At 42.7% G+C, this 13,355-nt stretch overlaps 1 protein-coding gene across 1 annotated transcript; it reads left to right on the top strand.

Annotated features, from left to right (window-relative positions):
• Positions 1 to 417: 417 nt before the first annotated feature.
• Positions 418 to 8,148, top strand: LOC135915331 (uncharacterized). The gene is made up of 6 exons (XM_065448367.2): positions 418 to 436; positions 1,020 to 1,100; positions 2,869 to 2,881; positions 3,705 to 3,727; positions 5,513 to 5,751; positions 7,752 to 8,148. The coding sequence occupies exons 1-6, from the start codon at positions 433 to 435 to the stop codon at positions 8,100 to 8,102; spliced, it is 711 nt and encodes a 236-aa protein (XP_065304439.2). The 5' UTR covers positions 418 to 432; the 3' UTR covers positions 8,103 to 8,148.
• Positions 8,149 to 13,355: the final 5,207 nt, after the last annotated feature.

Below are 13,355 nucleotides of genomic sequence, written 5' to 3'. Positions count from 1 at the left end.
CAACCATGCCATAATGAACGTACTATCACAACAGGTTCCTAAGTGAATTTCAAAAGAAGCTGCGTAATTCTATTTCATAATTGGACGAAGGAAACTGAGAAGCAGCGTTTACAGTTAATATTTTCAAAGTGACTCGTGGTAAAATAGTTGTACTGAGAGGAATGACTTGTATCATTTAGGTTGTGCCAGTGACAACAGTGGTACTGCGCTTTATACGAAAATCCTCAGAGACATCATCGGGAAATCGCTTTCTTTATTGGCTATCGTCGACAATAGACTGAACAGAAAAAACGAAGTGTCAATAACGCCCTTACAGGAAACTCAATAGGGCTTATGGCCCGCTGAATACAGGAGCATAATGTGCTGAATCATCACAAAATATTTCTTTATACATCTGCGGCTAAACCAGTCTGACGAAGTTCAAATCGAACCATGGGTAGGACTTGTTACTTCGAAGTATTATGATGTACTGAACTGTTTGTGAGGATAATACAAGTTCTAACATAGCTTTATATAAATTTCACTGGTCACCTGGACAAACACTATTTGAAATTCATGTGAACGGGTGGATACGTTCAGTTCATTATATCGCTAATAACTGTCTTTCGCAATAAAACGAGTCATTGGTAATAGCTAAGTAAGTAAACGTTATGAAGGTAACAAAGAATAAGGCAAAACGAGTATGGCCTCAGCACTAGAGGAATTAGAAGCACTCAGTTTCTTTTTTCGCAAATGAACCACTTGCCATTTGGTTAAGTCTGCGCTGTCTTGACATTCTACCTGGCAACTAGCATACGTGACGTTACGAAGCATTATCCCGTATATGTGGCTCTGTATGCCCCGAGCCTGGCCAGTAACTTGTCAGGATACTTGGACGCGTTACACGCACTGGGTCTGCAGAGTGAACGTGACCGAGGCATAAGCATTGGGTTGTACGCTCGAGGGATAGTGAAAACCTTGCCTAAAGTTTTATGTTGCCAGCTCATTCTTACGAAGTTCATTCTTACGGATGTTTCCAGAGCGCACATTCAACGCCGAACTAAGTATGAACGCCAAAGTGGCACTCGTCGTGCTCCTGGTTTCACTGGCACACTGCTCAAGTGAGTACTTTCGCACTTCGTTGCCCTGTAATGGAGTTTCTTTTCGGTAGCAGGTCTGCAAGTCACAGTGATGTAATGTAGCGTGCTGCTTCTCATGGCCTTGACGACAAAGTACATCTTTGAGCGCGATTCTGTTCAGCTCATTCAAAAAGAAAGAAAGCTTAATGAACCTGAGAATGCCGTCAACTGCTTATTTAGCCTTCTACATACGCTAATCGGAGAGTAAGCTTGGGTAACCTCGACTAGCTGAATGATAAGTAGCACGCATGAATTTCGGACTGAAGTGCTGTCGAATGTAATTTAATAACTAATTGCCTATTAGCAGTGATATAGAGGCCCACACATTTTTTATCGTAAAAAATATGTACGGTGCTTGTTTTAGTGCGCAGAAACGGATAAATTCACGTATTTATTCACTTGCGAAATGCAATCCACGAGCGTCTTTTTTTTTGCCAGGTGGTTGAATGATTGGGAAAGCCTAAGCAGAGCCGACGAATTACGTTGTTATAAAACTTAACTCCGGTTCAATGTGAGCGTGAACTCGTAATTTTACATCTCTATTTTCAACTTGCCGATGTCCTCTCCTCTCACTTTTCTTGCGAGGTCGTTTAGTGCTTGGCCAACCCAATGGCGTAGTACTCATGCTCATTGGACATCTATCTTCTCGGAGATAACAAAATTAATTGAGCAAAAGTGCAAAACGAGGCGTGTGTTCACGACAGCAACGGAATATATTCAAACGTCGCTCGAAGGTTTCCCTCTGTGGATCGTTTCCAGCCAAACGTTCATACAGGCAGAAATCGTGTTTGTTGATACAGGCAGAAACAAGGCACGAGTAACTATGTAACTGTCATCGGACGTTTGTGGTATTATGTTTCATTTATCCGGGACTCTAACTTGTTTGCAACGAGTCCATACGGATTTCTTCTGTAGCGCCGTGCCGACTTGGGCAGATTCTGACTTGATCTTTCATTTCTCACGTATGAACCGGAAGCAGATGGTATGGTGAACGAATGTGTTCAAGCGAAGCTTCCTTGGCAAACGATCCCGGGCTATGCTCGCCGTGGATACTGCTGCGGTCTTTGTATGTAGCTCAAACGTAGGAGAGAACTCGGTATGATGGATCAACTTATATGTAGCCTCGTCTCTCATATCCCTCCAGATGCGCTAGTGGCTGGCCTGCGTAGCGGAATCCTGAGCGGTTCTCCAGTGTCTTCACTGCCCCAAATATGCATATTCAAATGAACAACTAGCCCAATTAAAGCGAAGCTTTTGACGCTTTTTTCTTGTAGGGTGTCATGTGCCTTCAATTTTGGTTACTTTCTCGAAGCGGAAAGTCAGCCAATCCTGGAGATTGTGCAATAACGACGTGTGCTCATCCGGGAAGCATTGTGAAACGTGGTCGCGTGGAGGTTATCATTACGTCTTACCATGTTCCCGGCCACCACGTAATCGGTATTTAACTTATTTTTGTTTATTTTTACATACTACAGCCCTGTAGGGCTATAGCAGGAGAGTGAGCAAACGGGAAACACGTAACCACATTGAGTAATTAATTAAAACTGCACATTGCAAATAAATATTTTTTTAAAGTATGCTGCAACACGTTTTGCAGAAGATGAAGAGTCGCTTACAGCGTGAAATTAACAGCCTCATGCAAGCTTCGCTTCCCATAGATTCCAATTTGTGCGTTGGTTATGCGTATTAGTGTGCATAATAATGTTTTCTTCTCTTTCGTTTGCGCATGTCCAACGCCTAACCTATGAAGATGGGCAAGTGACGTAAGTATTTTTCGAGTGTCATATATACACATGCAATTAGGACATATCGCGCGTTCTGCCTATCCCAGTGGACAGGTTGTGAAGTCAAAGAAACCTTTTTTGTTCGCGTGGGAGAAGTGAAAATACGACGGCCTTATTTTGGGCCAATATACTAATGCAAGTAAGGCATGAAACAAAGAGAGTATGTGTCCATATACGTATTCGGCAAGGATGATGACACAATGAAATATCGAATGTTTCAATTTATTGTAAACACTTCGTTTGCTGAAACAATCATCAGGCAAATGCGAGCCTAAAAGCATTTCGAATAAAAGAGATTTTCAATGGGATGGTCGAGGTATCTTCAGTAAAGCATGGACACTGCATTTTACGTAACCGCGCCTTAAAACAGCGAAGCACTGATAACTTTCTTTTAGTACCCAATCTATAGCCTGTGGAAAAACGGTCGAAAAAATGACAGTAAATAATCCATGATGCCCAAGTGCATTGATTCACGAGGAGAGAGACAGGTTTCTTGTTATTTTACGAAACTTTTAAGGCAGGCATTTGTAGGCTTGATCCGAACACTTTCGATAACCGAAGTTTCTTTTTTGGGTGCGTTTAGCGCCAATTTTCTGTTGTCTGTTTATTCGAACTCTTAAAGCGCGCAAAGCACGTCGTCCTGTCCACACTCTTAGTTTCTCGTCTCTCCGCACTTTTACAGTTCCGAGATGCAAGTAAACCAACTAGCCTAGTTACCTATTCCGTTACTGTTTATTCGAGTCATTTATGCTTTCAAAAAATGACCTGTCGGTTGACTCACTATTTTTGGTTTTTTATGCAGCACCGATAGCACCCCTACGGAAGGTGAGTTTCTTGGGCCACGCCCACATTTTTAGCAATTATTGCAACGTAAGTTTCACTTAGATAATGCCACCTCGCAATGTATTACAAACCAGCTACCTAACAGGGCGAGGAAGCGGCCAGGACGAGATAGAGCAAAATTATGCATAGAAATGCGAGAGGGGTACGCAGGCCTATGGCGGTTGGCTACAATGTACGGGGGAAGGGAAGGGAGATGAAAAGAAAGAGAGAAATAGAGAGGAAGGGAAGCGCGAGAAAAAGAGACGAGCACAAACAAACCGTGTTCACTGTAGAGCAGTAGTTGATGGCATTCTTAATGTATACCTTCAAGGCACGTGGACTGCGAAGCTTACTAGCGCAAATAAAGCCTTCTGCGCTTAGATTTTTTGGGAGCACTGAACTAGAGCTTTTAGCTCTCATAGTGGACGATTGTCCAATTGGTACATCACTCCGCAAATCATTTGCCTCTTGCTAATATAGGGGGGAGGGGGGGGGGCAGACACAAATAATGTGTGGGAGCGTCTCCTCAGCGCTTCAAAGGACAACAATCACTGCCCAGCCGCAGCCTCTGTTTCCGAAAGCGCATTCAAAATGCAGTGTTCCCTTTCATGTGGAGATCGGGTGGTTGCATCGGCGTGGTCGGTCCCTCTGATGTTGCGGTGTCTTGGATGCCATTAAAAGATTATGTCATATCATGACTGCGATGACGTACCTGTCGCATTTCTTAGGCCAGATGTTCATTTGGTCGATGGTGCATTGGGTTGTTTATGCATAGTAGGGCTGCCTTGAATACATAGAAAGCTGCCCAGTGTTGCGGTGTTTCCTGATTATCCAAATCAAGTGCACTAAGGAATACAGCGAGTTCTGAACCAGTCGATGTGGTCAGAGATGTTTTCAACTCGATTTCTTAAGATTTTTCGGGGATGATAACTGCATTGCCAGAGCCTTTGAGTTTTACCGCGCCATCTGTGAAGACATGTTGCCGGATGGGATTCACAGGGATTTTCCTAAGCTGAAAATGTTAAAATGTATTTCATTTGTCGAAACAAAGGAGGAATAGAATTATTTCAGTTTGAACAGGCTCAAAATTGGAGCGATTTAAAATGCGGGTGGCCTCTCTACAGAAGAGTTCTGAAATATTTTGGCGCCTTCAGTTACCCTAAATTCGCACTAACCTATGAAGATCACTTGCAAAACCAGGCACAAAGGAGTCGTACGCCATCTTTGCCACCATCACATCCTTAGCAAGGTTCTAGGGGAGCTTCACTAACATGACCATAGGGCGTCACTCTTAAGTTACGCGAACTCTCTTACGCTTTACTCAATGATAAATCCTTTTGATCTTAGCTTAGTCCTTTCCACAAATTAATCGGCGAATTTCTTGAAACATTGCTCACCAGACAAAAAAGGCGCTTTGCGGTTGTTCACGCCAGTCGCATAAAGGCTATGCGAACGAATGCCAACATAGTCTATGACTACGCTGAGGAGAATAGAAACAATGGCAAGAAAACATGAAGTGGACTAAGAAAGGCAAGGCAATAGTTGTAGAATAATGAACCCACCGGTACAGCTTCAAGTTCTTCGCAGGCGCTACACTCCGTAGAACGCAGTTCTCGCGCAAAAGGCCCTCTTATACAGCAAAATACTTGCGAATAGCTTGCATACAAATATGCGCTCTATCCATTTCAGTGTACGATTTTGACGCAAATCTCCGTTTTGCTATAGTATAATTGTAAGCAGGTCGGTGCCAGTTCCTATAATGGCTATCTCTTTGCTTGTCTACTCAAGCTTCACTGGCAAAGAAGACCACCAGCGACGTAGCGTCCAGCCTGCTCACGCGTCTCGTGAGTGACGTAATGTTGAATGCAAGTGAAGCGTTGCGTGGCAGCGTCAGTGTTCACGACCAGATGGACGCTGTGGTCAAGGACGCGGCATTGAGGCTCAATGAAATGGGTTACCTGCTGGTCAAGATGGGAGCAGCTCTCAAAGTCGCAGGTCGACGCCTCAAGGACGACGATGACACACTGGTCAGTATAGGGTGCATCTGTGTAACAGTGTGCTGGATAAGAAGCTCAGCCGCATGAGATGGAGTTTCATTATCGAGTTGTCCTTATGGAGGCACACACTACCAAGCAGTCATTTATTCCAGTTGTCGTCTAGCCTTCCTAAACCCGGTCGTCATGAGAAAAAAAATCTATTTATCCCTATTGGATCTTTGAACTGCATTAGGTTACGGCGGAAGCTCCATTGGTTGAGGGTAATATAAAAATTCTCAAAGTGGTCACAAAATAAGTTTGCAGGTATCTGGCAATCAAATCTAAATTAACTATTCAAGAATAGTATACTTGGAAATCACGGACAAGTATGTAGGAAAAGTGAAAATAAAGGCGAATGTGTGCATTGTATTCAGTTGTTCATTAAGGAAGCTTGAAAGTAAAATTATTCACCATGGCGAAGAAACTATGTGTTAACCAGTGTGGAAATATTTGTGAAAGAAATTTGACGCGTCCAAGCGCTAATGCACTAGCAAGCGGAGCATATATGCTGTTGCATGCTGCCTGAAGCAGCGCAAATACAATTAAATGGCAAAACGTGTACATGAACATGTCACGTCCACCAACGTGCCCTTGACACGTTCGTGTGTTTCAAATAAAGAATAGGTAATAAATAATTATGCAACCTATATTTCAGGCGTCGTAAGCTTGAGGCTCCGCGAGCACAGGAGAGTCGGAAGAGTCAAAATATTTATACCTCTCGTGCGCTCATCTTTCAGCGTTTTACCATATTACTGAGGGGCGTACAACATGGGACTTGTGTCTTTATGTCACTGTTTGCTTCGTACCAATGCAATGCACTAAAATTAGCGCTATAACGCGCTTCTGTATTGATGTACGTCAATATATGTTTTGATTGCTTCAAGGGCGCGAGCCGCTGTGAAGACAGGGCGCAAAGGGACGCCATGACGCGCCAACATTGTCACAATGGCGAAACCCCTATTTGTTAGCACAGGCTAGCCCTTCTTTCCTGTACACTCTTAATCAAATGTGCACCCTTTGGGTCGTATCTTGCCACACAAAAATAATTGTTATCTGTCTTGCTTGTATTTTCTTTCTTGAAAACGCTGCGCGTGCTACTTTCCTGTCGAGAATATTATGTCATACTGATAACGTGCATGGCGTTCGTGACTGGTAATTACCGGGCTCGCAGCGCTAAAGAAACCTAATGCGGACAAGACAGATGATGATTATCGTTATGTGGCAAGATACGACAAAAAGGATGTAATTTTGTTTTAGAAGGTATATTGGCCACTAATCTCGTCAGGGAACTCGGTATAACGCCCGAACTTGGCTGTTGAAGTAACTAACACAAGGGTTAGCAAAAATCAACGCCCTTCACTTATCGTGAAGGGTAAAAACAGGTAGTAAAAAGCCACTTCTTCGCTCTCAAGGGAGCAGGTGCAATGCCGGCATGCCGGATGCTGATGTAGTTTTCGTGAAACGGAAGTCTGCGGGAGACATGTATAAAAAGAGCTTCTGTGGTAAACCAAAAGTTGTTTAAAAGTTCATTTGCTAACATTTATTACCCGAGTTATGTGCCTACGAAGAAGGCGCGAAACAAACATGTCATGAGTACGGATGGCAACAGAGGCAACAGACTCCACCTGCACTTCCTGTAAGTAGGCGTTGGCTCGTCGTAATAAATTATTCGACGTACAAATATATTTACAAGACTGAGTTGGCTTATGAAGCTAAATAGTAAGAGATGAATAACTGAACTGCATATTGAGTGCTCTGTTAGGGGGACCGGAGTGCGTTAGTTGTTTGAGATCAACCCCATCAGCCGGAATGGTAATAAAACAAATACGATAATCTCTATCGGTTATGGTGATCAGTTGCGCATCACAGGGCGACGCTGTATGTTAGAAATGAATATGACAGACAGACATGTCACTGGAAAGGAACAACCGAGCTAAACTATTTCGTGTGGTTCATTGGAGACAAACAATTAATTTGCCCCTTTTACACAGAGCATCGTTTTGGGACCGGCCAAGTTCCGCAAACAGAAAGCGTCTCTATGGGCTCTTGACATCGCGAAGCTTGGCAACAGCACCACCGGGGTACGGCTTGCCCAAATCACAGCGAAGATTATCAACGCGTACGCGACAAGAAGCAGACCGTCTTCCATATACAAAGGCGCCGACCAGATTGGGGATATCGTTGGCTCGGCTGGTGACTCCCTGGAAGACATCGCTCTCAGGCTCGCGGGCCGTAGAGAAAGCGGTACCGCTGCACTTCTGCCGAAACCGGACCTGACCGATTCGGGCGAGGCACTGCTACAGAATATCATCGACATCATCCTGAAACATGGTGCCCACTAGGAACACACTTTAGGTGAAAATAAACTTACTTCAGAGTCGTTCTGAAGCTGCCGTTATTTCGTTTTTCCCTGTTTAATTTTTTTGCTGATGTTGTGGAATCTTCATTGCTGGCCAATCACATAAATAGGGCAGACGCACTCGAAGGGAGTACATCGTTTGAAAAACTTGGCACACTCTGTGGGTTATATTGTCTTTAAACTATAATCGACATCTATCTGAAGTATTTTTCTCTTCTTTAACGTGGCGCTTCCGGTACTTCCAGATTACGAACGGTATGCGCGTAATTAGCGTGATATAGTAGCTTTGAGAGGAAAGCATCAAGCGAAAAGTTATGAAGATAGGAAGCGCAGGAAGGCAGAATAACATTAGCTTTTGTGCACAAAGTGCCACCCAGATGGTGTTAACATTTATTTAAAGTGTAAATGATAACATCGAAATTATCGCTGCACTCTGACTTCAATTTGCCACATGAATTTTTCTGAACTGCGCAAGTAAGCTTCGTTGTATAAACGTAATTTACATTACCCGGAGCTTCGCAATAATATTTATTATACTTTGTGCAAAATTACATTGTGTCTGATGTGGTTTGGTTCATGTAGACATAGGTGTGACGGCCGTCCATAACGTACTAAAATAAAGCGCCCACAAGATTGCGATATCACGCATTCGTTACTACAGAAGATGAAGCGCCTGTCTATATTGCTGAATGGGAACAGCACACAGCGCCTTGTAGTCATCACCAACAATGAAGCGAAGTTGAAGTTTATTTAGACAACATATGACATCAGCTTGTGAAGCGCTTCTCAATTCATAGTAATTCCTGTCAAAGTATCAACAATGCTGCTGAAGCCATTCCTAATATTAGAGTGAATGAGACCGACCATTGTAGTAAAATCGTATCGGTCACTGAACGAAAAGAAGCACCAAAGGAAATTTACTTGCTTTTACATTGCTACTACACGAACCTGTGAATGCAGGGTGCTGCCATGAGCCCTTATCTGTGCTCGTTATTCATTCTTTATAAGTGCAGTATACGTTTACATTTGATATAAGAGTACATAAGTGTAAGAATGCCGTTTACAGCAATCACTGGTATCATTCTTTGTCTGGCTAGCTGATATACACAACTTTACCAGTTGGGCAGTACTATACTGAACCACTTTATTCTACTATGGTCCCCTATGAACTTGCCCATGCATAAGGTATCGCCAGTAGGCGCTGCTCCAGCGTCTGGCCTCCACAATGAACCCCCATTCGACATCAGCACATGAATTCAAGAGAGCGAGTCCAGACGGCGGCAAGTAGTTGGCTTGCATCCATAAATTTCATTATTCCTTCTAATAATAATTAAAGAAACTTTCTTCGTATAAATAAAGGAACTCTCGGTATCATTAAAGCTAATTAACTCAAATTTACTAGGTCAAGTATGAGTCAAAAGTGCTCATGCTATTTCTGAAGGACATCAATAAACGACCCATTATAGAGTTTGAAACACTTCAGACCTCGCGCGAACCAGTTTGACAGAAAAAAGAACGTTACTTTCGTAAAAATTAAACATATACACGCGAGAGCGCGTCCTTAACGTGGTTAGTTTACAACCTATTGCAATGCTGCCATCGACGCCAGGCCCCAAGTGAAGGCGAAATATACGATATAAAATATTTAGGATTAGAAAATATTTCTTTCAAATGTCTATCTTCGTCAACTATTGGGCAATACGTTAATCATAGTAGAGAAACTTGCATTTATTGCATTTCGCGCAGGCACTCAAGTGCCTGTGCATCAGCATTATGTCGCTGATCTCAAAATGAAATTGTTTCGTAGTTGAACCGTTGTGAGACCCTAGAATAGCTTGAAGCGTCAAGGCCTCGCCACGCTGAGTCTCTTACCACTTTCAGCGCCAGAACCAATGCGCTCAAATTTCCTTCTTTTTTCCACGCACGGCAAATGACTGGGATGTTCTTCCTCGTCATGGTTGCACAGCACTGAGACAATCGAGCAAGTGGTTACATAGGACGTAGTGGTATCTTCTTTTCTGTTTTGTTGGTACCTTATGTTGGTACCCTTCTGTGTTGTTAGTACCTTGTAACCTTATGCATATGCGGCTCCAATCGCTTAATTGTAATTGGTGTGTTGTTGCTTTGCTTTTGCGGCAGTATTTCGTGCATTTTTTTACTAGCCTGATTGTATAGCCTAACCTTACTTTTGGGTCTTTGAAGAGTTGGGCTGGTATTCAGCGTTAGCACTTACTATAGAGCTTATAGGTGTGGAAGAGCACCCTCTTATAGTTTCTGTTTTTTTTATCACTCTCTACCTTATTTGTTGTTGCTGTTACAATACTTAGTGTTTTTGTAATGATCCACCTGGATTGCATGCATCTTTATATTAGTTGAATGTATTAATATGCACTTTTGTTAAGGCGTCCTGATGGCCTGCAGTATTCTCTAAATAAATAAAAATAAAAATAAATATGAGCGCAGGTAATGAGACATCTCTAACTCCGCTACAAAACGCCCCGAGCTGGGCCCCGAGCTGCATTGACAGACGGACATACGTTTTTCGAAAAAAATAATTTCAAGTACTTAACGCGCAAAAACTTCCACAAAGAAACAGGACATGATGCTTAGTTGATAGAGTACCTCGCGCGTCAGGCCGAGGCTATTGTTTCCGGTCACGCGAGTCCCCTTAAGTGAATCCTTACTACACAGAAAATGCAGACTGGCTATCTTGAAACTCTAAGTTAGCTGATTACTTCACACTCCTGAAGAAACAAAGAGAGTGAGGTTTATATTAAATATGAGAATGAACTACTGCATATATCAACATGCTCTAGTGGTCTAAACATTATGATGTCTAGTTTAAATGAACTGACAACTAAATTTTAAGGGTAGAGTTTTTTATGGCGCAACGAAAAGCTTGCCCTCCGTAGTGTTTAGAGGGGCCGCGGTGACTTCCAAAAGTGCGTGTATATTTTGTAAACAGAATTTTTAATCTGAGCAGCCAACAAAAACTGAGAAGTGAGAGTGATGCCGATAGCCCACGTCACAAATTGGGAAAGCCGCCCATCGTTCTGCTTGCAGAGGAGTGAGTTCAGCTGTAGTTGACCACCTATACTTGGACCTTTTCAACCATTAAAAAAATAAAACTGGTACAATAAGTTCCCGTTTTTGTAGAGACTGGTCTTATATTTGTACTACGTTTTTCACCAAAGTACACGCCCACGCCATCGCTTGTTGGCTGGTCCCCGGTGTCGTTTACCTTTTCTACACACTACAAACGAAGGCTTATCTGCTCATTGTAAGTTAGAAAAATGTTATAATAAAATAAGTGTACTGCATTAAAAAAAGAACAGTAACCACGTGTAGAAGCTCGCGTGATAGATCCTTTGAGCACCTTCATGTTGTTGCCGCGCCGGGTGCCAAAGGTAATTTTTTGTGACATATATCAAAGAATTAAAATTTAAATTCATATTCAATAAGAAAAGCAGCGATCGTTTTTGCCAACGCGATAGACAATCTTCTGGTTAGTCTAGTTGTCTCGATTCTTGTTATGAGCAGTGGCTTTCTGCTTGAAGGCAGCAGTGTTATTTCTACGGAATCGTAAGTTTCAATTTTTAAGGTGGACCGCACAATTGAAAACGTCCTTGCGAGACTTTTTCGGGAGTCTTCTGAATGTATAACAAAAAATTAGACGTCCGATGGCCATGACATGGCACAGAGAATGCTTATGGAGCTAGCCCGCGGCATTTATTTCATTTTCGCTATTGACATTGTACTCATTGTACTCAATTAGTACTTGTGCAAACACTTGAAGTTACGAAGCTAAAGCTCGCTAATAGTAGACCTGGTTGGCTCGCTTATGCTTTTATGTAGTACACGTGACTGAAACATCATGTTTGAGCTCGTATTCTCACTTCCTAGCAATTTCTCTACTTGTAAGACTTGCGGCCTGCGAGCTAAATCTGGGGTAACGTTTTGCTGCGACAACCACATGTCATCTTTTATACCTCGTGTGTTCTGGCAGAACATGGCTGTGTTATAACTGCCACTTTATTGTGAAGCCAGAGTTTTCAGTTTGACCTGGACTCTGTCCGTCTCACGTGGCTGGCTTGAGCGCTGTGGCGCACGTCTATCCGGGGCTTCCTTCATAACTCATAGGCCGGTCCGACTGTCACCTGGCGAATGTAGAAAGGTGTTCCTGTAGTTTCACGGCGCAAAAACTCCGCAAAGTTGATAACCAAATATATAAATCTGTCGGGTTAGGCATGTGGAGCAGATTCATTTACTAGGCAAGCTCTTACAAAGCCTTCGATAGACGTATTTATTTACGTGTCATAATGACTATCCATTATACTAATGAGCACTGAAATACAAATGAATAGGAAATTGCCATGAACCTTGTGTGCCAGGGGGTCTGTGAAAGACCGAGCGTTTACGTTTCCCGAGGAAAGAACATTTGATAATCCACGGTGCAAGTTAGCATGTACAACCCATGTTTCTTGGGAAGAAGCAGATGTTGCAGATCGCCCGGTAGGCGAATAGTATGGGTTTGGCTGGCACGGGAAAGAAACCATATTTTCTTGTGGGTGCCAATTCCTCACACTGAACATATGCAAATAATCTGTTTATTGGTGTGCACCAACAAAAACAGGTATACTGCGCGAACTGTCGATACTATGGGTTTGGTCGGCACGAGAAAGAGAGTATATCATTTTCTTTTTAGAGCCAAGGTGTGGGACTGAACATCTACAATTTATCTGTTTGTCGATGTGCAAAAAAAAAAATAGAGGTATAGTTCGCGGAAGGTGCATAGCATGGGTTTGGCAGGTAAAGAAAAGAGATCATAGTGAGCATATGAAAATTATCTGTTTATTGGTGTTCAAAAAAAGAGGTATATCTAACGGAACGCGAATAGCATTGGTTTCGCCAGCAAGGGCTTGAGACTGAACATATGCAAATTACTCATTTATTGCTGCGCAACAAAAATAAGAAGGTATATAGCGCGGAAGGTGAATAGTATGAATTAGGCCTGCACGGTAAACGCATCATGTGCTCTTAGGGGCCAAGCCCTTAGGCTGAACAGATGCAAATTATCTGTTTATCGGTGTGAAAAGAATGCGGCATATCTTGCAAAAGGTGAATAGTATGTGTTCGGCAGGTACGGGAAAGAGATCATTGTGAACATATGCAAACTATCTCTTTATTGGAGCGCAACAAAAAAAGAGGCATATCTCACAGAAGGTGAATAGCATGG

The sequence above is a fragment of the Dermacentor albipictus genome, chromosome 1 (assembly GCF_038994185.2).
Source record: "Dermacentor albipictus isolate Rhodes 1998 colony chromosome 1, USDA_Dalb.pri_finalv2, whole genome shotgun sequence".
Classification (NCBI taxonomy): domain Eukaryota; kingdom Metazoa; phylum Arthropoda; class Arachnida; order Ixodida; family Ixodidae; genus Dermacentor; species Dermacentor albipictus.
Note: the sequence above shows the minus strand (reverse complement) of the source record. Positions and strands in the feature narration are given on the sequence as shown.

Coding starts and splice junctions, on each gene's coding strand:
- LOC135915331 (XM_065448367.2), top strand. Junction 3,728..5,512: donor CGATAGCACCCCTACGGAAG/GTGAGTTTCTTG, acceptor TGTCTACTCAAG/CTTCACTGGCAAAGAAGACC. Junction 5,752..7,751: donor AGGACGACGATGACACACTG/GTCAGTATAGGG, acceptor CCTTTTACACAG/AGCATCGTTTTGGGACCGGC.